Genomic DNA, 7,907 nt, shown 5'->3' on the forward strand with positions numbered 1-7,907 from the left:
TCAGCTTTCTGGTTCAAAAATAAAAAATCCTTTTAATTTTGCAGCTCATGCTTCCTAGAATGTGACCTTGTTCTTTTTCAAGCTTATCTTTAGTCCATAGCACTGTGCGACTCTGCAAATCAGTCCATAATCTCTTTAATATCTTCTTGCACGTGCAATTTTAAAGCTCAGTCATCAGCATATAAACCATCCTTTACTTCAAGGTCTCTGGAGATACTCATAGCCGATCAGGTACAAGGGCTTTCACAAAGTCAAAGGCGGGGTGGGGGGTGGAACACTAGTGGTATGTAAAACCTGTGTAAACAGGATGATTTCTCCACAGGTGCAAGTTTACCTGAGAAAGGTAATGAGTGCCTTTTCGTTCTATAGAAATGAAGTAGAATAAGAACTGCCTTACTTGATTCGTCCTTGGAAATAGCAGAGCTTGCTCATGCTACACCACACCAAAGGTAAAATAGGCATATTTCACCTGCAAGCCTTGATGAAATAAAAGAGTTCCTGGACCGGAATAATACCTGATTTATTTTATTATACAAGATTTCTCTCAGATATCTCGATCTGCAGTTGATGTTTTATTATATCCCCTTTGTCTTCCCTCCTTCCCGAAAGGGTTGTATGAGGCGGTAAGCTAATGGATAATAGTCAGCATTCATTCTTATAAGACACTGAAAAAGCAGACCTCACTAAACCCTCTCCTCCAAATATATGTAAATGAGGCCTATGTAAATCCACCGGCACTCAGGAATGTAGGAAACAGGATTGTCACAGGCCACCAAAAGTCATAATGAGTCTGAGGAGTTATCTATATACTATCTTCTATTACCAAAACTCTTATTTGAACATCATGTCTCATAACTTTAAAGAGAAAGCCAGAGAAGATCCAAAAGAATACTAAAATAATAACCCTGGACATTATGATAATTTAGCATATAAAAAGAAAGGGATAAGTGCTATCTATCAAAAAAAATTCCTTCCTTCTTTCCTTTACTCATTCATTTACTTAAGATTACTGAAGTAAAACATATGCTTGACAGTATCTAGAAAAGGCCAAACAGTTCCACATGTCCTCCCTGATACCCCCCAAAAAAGCCAAACAAGAAGAAATGTACTCAAAGTTAAAAGCAGAATATATTTTGACTGGCCTGAGTAAAAACACTAGGTGATTCAATTCCTAGAGCACACTTCCAAAGAAGACTCTCAATAGGCAACAGAGAGCACTGCTAAGTCCTGAATAGTTAGGTCAAGTACCTATCTTTCCAAAAGCAGTAGGCAAGACTTCTTGAGATCTTTTCCAACTTTGATTTGTAATTGCATTTATGATAGGAGGGAGAATACAAACTGACCTCTGACAAATGTCTTCTCTAAACAATGTAAAAAGGCCACTAAAATTCCTTTTAATAATAGACCAACATAGTCAGTTGTAAAAGTTAAAATGAACCACTTTGTTGCTATATGAACTGTACTGGGTATTTTGTGTATATTAACTCATTCAAGCTCACGATCTTGTGAAACTCATTCATAACTTTTTTAATATAATGGATTACATCTAAAGGTAATAGATTTAATTCTAAGTTTTTATCCAGATACTTGAACTGTTTAGTGAAAATATATGTTGAAAAGTTTATTAAACATGAAGTAGTATGTAATGGTCAAAGTGTAACTTACCCTTGCCATATCCACCAAGAAGTTCTCAAATAATTTCCAGATGTGGTTACTTGTGTAAATTTCTTTCATTTCCACTTCAGTGTCAACATAACAGTGATTAACGAAATTCACATATGCAATTTTAACCTGTACACGTTTCAAATGCAAAAGAAAGTGAGTTTTCTTTATTCATTTTCAAACATCAATTATGAAAGGTTAAATAAAATCTGTGTTAGTTCCTACAGTAGATTAAGCATGTTTTCTGTCTACCCTGAAAGCATTCCCCCTTTCCGTCTTTCACTAAGACACTTTATCCCGTCCCTTGACCCAGGGTGAACACGTGACCTGGTATTCAATTCTTCTGAGCCCAATGACTGGTGTGAGAATGTGCGCGTCACGTAAACTAAGTCTATCATATTTGAGACACTAGATGTCAAACTCCCCTTTCCCTCATCCCTCTCCCTCTTCCTTCTTCTGCTGTCCCTTCCCCTCCCCTCCCCTCTCCTTCTCTCTCTGTCTCTGTCATAGTCTTTCTCTTTCTCACTCTCTCTCCCCCTCACTCTCCCCCACCCTTCCTCTCATTGCTAAAGTGGTGCAAGGTAAAACTGAACTCCAAGAAGCCATCTCCTTTAAATGTGTGAAGGAAAATTTTGCTCGGAAGAAGAAAATAAGGCAAAACCACAAAGGAAAAGGGAACAAGAGATGGAAAGAATTCTGACACTGTTTGAAGCTCTTGATCCATCTGAACAACTATCCTTCAAATTCCCAAATACAGGAGCCAATTAAATTCCCTTTTTTAAATTTAAACTAGTTTGTTAGATTTCTGCAACCTGCAACCAAGAGAGTTCTAATATAATGTTTAAATGTGTCGACTAAATTATTGCCATTCAAAAATATTTAAATTACTATTTCTGAGAAGCATGTTTATAGTTTACCAAAAAAAAAAAAAAGTATTATTTTAAGATGTAGTAAAATTCCTTTCCAGATTTAGCAAAATTCCACATAAAGGACTGAGATGAGTTTCACCCACGTATACCATTTCTAAACTGTGTATGGGCAGTAGTTTTTAGTCTTCATTTTCTTTACTTTCTTTTTATTGAAAATGTGATGAATGTTTTATAACATTCTCCCCAGAAAAAACGCGTATATATGTAAGAAATCATATAAACAATTTCAGGGGATTCATGGAATCCAAGGTAGAACCACAAGTAATACAGGGTCAGCTTTCATGTCCTTAGTGCTTATTACTACTTGACTGAGGTCTAATACAAACCTTTAGTGACAGGGTGCCTGTGTCAAGGACTGACCATAGGGTAAGGAGACGTCAGAGCCATTCTGTGAATTATCATTATCATCTTGACAGAAGCTAATATTTATTCATCGTCTGCTACATGTCAAACACCTTTAGCATTTTATATGTAATATCTTACTTAATTTCATCCTCCAAGAATCCTATCAGGTCCATACTATAATTATTTCACTATAAAACTGTGACAATTGAAGATGAGAAAGGTTAATAACCTGTTTGCAGTTTGTCACACAGCTAAGAAGTAGTGGGTCCAGGTTTCCGACTCATTTTTTTAATTCATTTGTTCATTCATGCAAAACATATTTATTAAGTGTAGGCTCAGGCTCAGACACTATAACAGTAAATTAGAAACAGATCTTGTTCTCACCCTCATTGAGTGTCTAATCTTGGGAGAGGATGTGAGGGCTACAGATATTTATTAACTAATAAAATGCAAATGTCAAATTTTAAATTATAAACTCTATTGCAGGAGGCTAGGGAAGTCTTCCTTGAAAGGATAATGCCTGAATCAAGGTCTGAGAACGAAGATGAGTGAAGCAGATGTACACAAGAGGTAAGAGTGGTATTGTCAGAGAGAATTGCACATGGGAATAAGCATGGTCAGACTCAAGACCTCAAATAAAAACAGAAACCATGGATTTAATCACTATGCTATGCTTCTTTTCTTTGCCATCTTTCAAACCAACAAAGTCATAAAGTACCCCTGTTTTGAGGTGTCAATAATTCCACAAAATTACACTTTCAAGGTCATCACTACATCAGACTATTTGGAAGTCAGGAAGTTAACCTAACCTGACAACTTTTTACGTTACCGTGATTTAAAATGTTTGGATTTATATCATATTCAGCATATCGCACATTTATGAACTTTGCAACAGTACACAACAGAGGAAAAGAAAGACATCAGTACAATGTGCATTCCTGGAAACCTCATTAATCCTATCGGCAGACGAGCAGTTTGTAATGAGTTTTTTTCCTGCCATCAGAGCCAAACTAGGACAGTGGGTAAAAGATGATGTCTGAATAAAGCAAAGTAAACCTACAGAGTCATATAGATGATCCTTTCCTTTCCTATCAATCACTGTGAATTATTTACGAAATGTTTTTTTACATTCTCAAGAATATTCTAGAAGTTACAAGTAAATTTTTCAGTTTGTTCACATTGCCGCAGTTAGAAATCAGAGACTCCTGTAGTAGCTTCCAATGCCTATACTTTAAAAAGATTTATAGTCTTTCATAGCTTCTTATAGAACTAAAAAAGTAAACTTTTTAATGTTCTTTTTAAATTTTCATAATTATATAACTAAGCACAATTCTCTGACTAAATATACTATCTCATTATAAATAGCAGTACGGGAACTTCTGGCACTTACGTACTTTAAAAATTATTTTCAATTCTATAGCTCCTAAGTGTTTGCCAGGCTTACCTCAGGGATGCAGTCATCATGCGTCACCACCCTCACTATGTCGTCCAGGGGCAGAAGGGAATTGCACTTGATTTCAGTGTAGACGTTTTTCCCCTCTGTACATGCGGCCAGCAACTCCACAAGGGTGATGTGGTAGGCTAGAGGACCACTCTCATCCCCCCGGTCTCTCTCTGAACACATCATTTGGAGAAGGATGGGAAATGATGCTCTATCATTGTAAAATATCAGCACATCTTCACCCCCGTTTATCAACTGAAATGATAATAAGAGAGTCTATATAGCAGTCCAAATACCCTTGCAGTTATTGCCAAAGGCTTCTTCTATCTGGAAACATGTGTACATCTTTGTAAAAATGAGAGATAATATTGCAAAAGGAGAACCTATACCAAGGGAGGATGGTAAAAAGATTCTAGTCACGTGCTAAGTGATTAATTATGAATGCTGTCAAAACCAGTAGGGGAGATACAGGAATGGCAGATGGGGGCAAGAATTAAATGACATTAATGATAGTAAATTGTTCATCAGTGAGTTACCCACTGAAATTAAACCTGCAAAATATTCAAATAAACTTATTTCCCTCTGCTTCAAATGCAAGACTCTACTGCCAAAGCATGAGAAATCTCATAAATCTAATTTTACTAAAGCAGAATAAAGTATCCCCATTCCTTGCAACAGTGACAAAATAAGTAAGCAAGTACATTGACCCAAACGCAACTCTATAAAACTCTGGAAATTCCATATGTCATAAGCATCAGTAAAAGCAGAGAGATGAGAAATAAAGAGAAAAAAGAAGACTTTGAAAAAGAGAGAAAGAAACAAAACAAATATGCTTTTAGGACACAAATTTTCCTTCCTATTTTGTTTATATATTCTAACCCCAATGTGAGATATTTTGGTGGGTAACACAGCTAATATAATATTTTTGTTTTATTTAAATTCATAGCATATTTAAATTGATTAAGAATTATTTGGCTTAGTTTGAAAGTTTTGTTGAAGATGATGTATATGTGCCAAAAACATGTGTTATATCTTTACACAATATAATATTACAAATACTTCTTTACACATAGGAACACTTCACCTCCTAAGTGTCATACAACTGACTTAAGTATTTGCTGCTTTCCCACGGTAATTCTTTCCTTTATAATCATAATACAGAATCAAATTGATTCCCACACATTTCTAGGCAATGAAGAACTAGTGTGAATGTAAATGTAGATAAGAAAAAGGTAACTTTTACAAGTGAAAATGTTCATTATAATGTTTAAGAACAAAAATTTATGTTAAAAATTCAAAGCTTTATGCTGGATTAATTTTAACATTTCTGTGAGGAAGGAGGGCTCACATTGCATGAATATAGAAATCACCCTCATTCCTAAATTTAAATTATATATCGGGAAAATCCCCCAAAACAATATAATCTACTACATAACTGTTAGCTATATTTGAAAGCTGCCTTAATTCATACAATCCTTTAGAAAAACATTCGGTCACAGAGCAATGATTTAACCCAATGGGCTCAAAGAGCTTTCAGCTCTCCACCATATCACATGGTTCTCAGTGAGTAACTTACTCATTTCATAAATCACACAATGAAAATGACAAAATAAATTAAGTACTTCATTCATTTGTTTTTCTTAAATTTTTAACTTACTCTAAACAGCTAAGTTTTCACGTGTAATAGATCACTGATGAATACTTTCTATTAATTAGCTTCGTTCCCTTTAAAGAACTCTGCAAACAGTAGCAGAGAACACCCATTCTATACTGCAGGAACAGAGTAAAAAGGCACTGGAAAAGCATAGTTTAATCCATTTTTGTTATGTGTTAAAAACTTAGAAGTATAAAATTTTCTCATTCTCATTCTAAATAATCTGCAACATTTCATAGGATCTTAATCATCATTTAAAGTACACAAATTCATTAAGGACCAAAAATAAAAGTACACTCGTAGAAAATTATAAAATCAACTTATGTTGCTTCACTAGACTTAAGCAAAATATATGCTTAAGTAGTCATGATTAAACTATTTTCCAAATATACGTCGCTGCATTTTCTTTGACTCTAAGGTAACAGAAAACACTTATTTGAGCATGTTGTTTGTGTGAAGCTGATAAAATGACAAACCGAGAACCTACCTCTGTCATTACCATATCCTGGCATTTCTTCACATATTTACCATCTGCTTTTACAATCGTTTGCAAAAACCTCAGGTACTCCACGTGGCGACCGTGTGTCTCAATGCAGTGCACAAAATGCTGCACAACTCTCTCGCTGATTTCATTGCACAGATGGTAATTGTTCATGAAGATGTGCCGCATGGTTTCTGCTTCAAGGAGCTGAACAGAGAGGAACGTGCCCTTGTAATTCTGACAAGATCAGTTTTCTAAGCTACAGTACTTAGACTAATTTCCCTGCTTGTGATCAGTTTTATATGTTATGCAAAACCATAAATGCAATGAGATCATTCGCCACTAAAAGAAAACTGAGCTCACAAAGAAATTTAGTTGGGAAAAGGTACTTATTATCATAAAGGTCAACATGTTGGCAACAGTATTCTTGAGATTAATTTAATTATCTGTTATTCAAAGTTAGCTCTTCCATAGTACCCGCTTATACATATTTTACCGAGCAAACTCTACCTTCGAGTTTTCCGTATTTATCTTACTCATGGCACTGCAGAGTTAGTCCTTTGTTCTACCACACCATTTTCCTAACATTAAACTATACACAAATAAATGAAATGGTTATTTGCAGGTAATTTTTCCAAGTCTCTTTAAATGTTTCTTTAATAGAAATAATATTCACTTTGAGGGAGGAAGCCCCTATAAGGAAAAAAAATGAGGTGATGAAGATTCATAAAATTCTATTCAGCAATGCTGCTAAAATTAATTTGATGGACACTTTACTGTAAATATAAGAATTCACTAAAATACTTACCCCAGGAGTTAAAAACAAATTCAGATGTTTATGAAGGAGAACTTGATTCTGTGGGTTTCCCCGACAGAAATTCTGCAGGAATGTATGGGCCAGGTTCATTACTTCATTCATCTTTTCATCATTCTGTAAGTTAAAGAGAGGCACGTGATACAGAGAAACAAACATAGCACTGCAAAAGTATTCTCAAAAAATAATGTGTGGGGCCATGTGCACTTTTTCTCTGCCTGCCGCTGTTTTACATTCTCCTTTCTCTGTGCCCTTTCTGTTTCTATGACTCTCCCAGTTACCCCCACAGAACACCCCCTACCACCAGTTTTAGATGTTTCTTGCCTCTTTATTCCTCCTCCTATTATCAGTTCTGCTCCACTCTCAATTCCGTCTTTCACGGTCTTTCTTTCTCCCCAACTTTTCTGCTTATCCACTTCATTTTCCCATCTCTGTACGTATCTGCCTCTTCCTCCCCTGCCTCTGCCTCAAACCCCTCGGTCCTCCTTCTCTCTCTCTCTGGCCCCATCCTCTCTGTTTCTCCACCCTTCTCTGCTGCCATCCCTCTCATTCCTCCCTTTCTTGGATTTCCATTGGATTTC

At 35.8% G+C, this 7,907-nt stretch overlaps 1 protein-coding gene across 3 annotated transcripts in view; it reads right to left on the reverse strand.

The window, feature by feature from the left end:
- Positions 1 to 7,907, reverse strand: part of ITPR2 (inositol 1,4,5-trisphosphate receptor type 2) — a 420,025-nt gene that overhangs the window by 220,871 nt on the left and 191,247 nt on the right. For all 3 annotated transcript variants that reach the window (XM_025047398.1, XM_015590049.2, XM_006912698.3), the window contains exons 29-32: positions 7,321 to 7,443; positions 6,519 to 6,719; positions 4,381 to 4,632; positions 1,666 to 1,791 (exon numbers count right to left, since the gene is read on the reverse strand). In XM_025047398.1, coding sequence (XP_024903166.1) covers positions 1,666 to 1,791; positions 4,381 to 4,632; positions 6,519 to 6,719; positions 7,321 to 7,443 — 702 coding nt within the window. The remainder of the gene's footprint in view (positions 1 to 1,665; positions 1,792 to 4,380; positions 4,633 to 6,518; positions 6,720 to 7,320; positions 7,444 to 7,907) is intronic.

The sequence above is a fragment of the Pteropus alecto genome, unplaced genomic scaffold (assembly GCF_000325575.1).
Source record: "Pteropus alecto unplaced genomic scaffold, ASM32557v1 scaffold103, whole genome shotgun sequence".
In the NCBI taxonomy this organism is placed as follows: domain Eukaryota; kingdom Metazoa; phylum Chordata; class Mammalia; order Chiroptera; family Pteropodidae; genus Pteropus; species Pteropus alecto.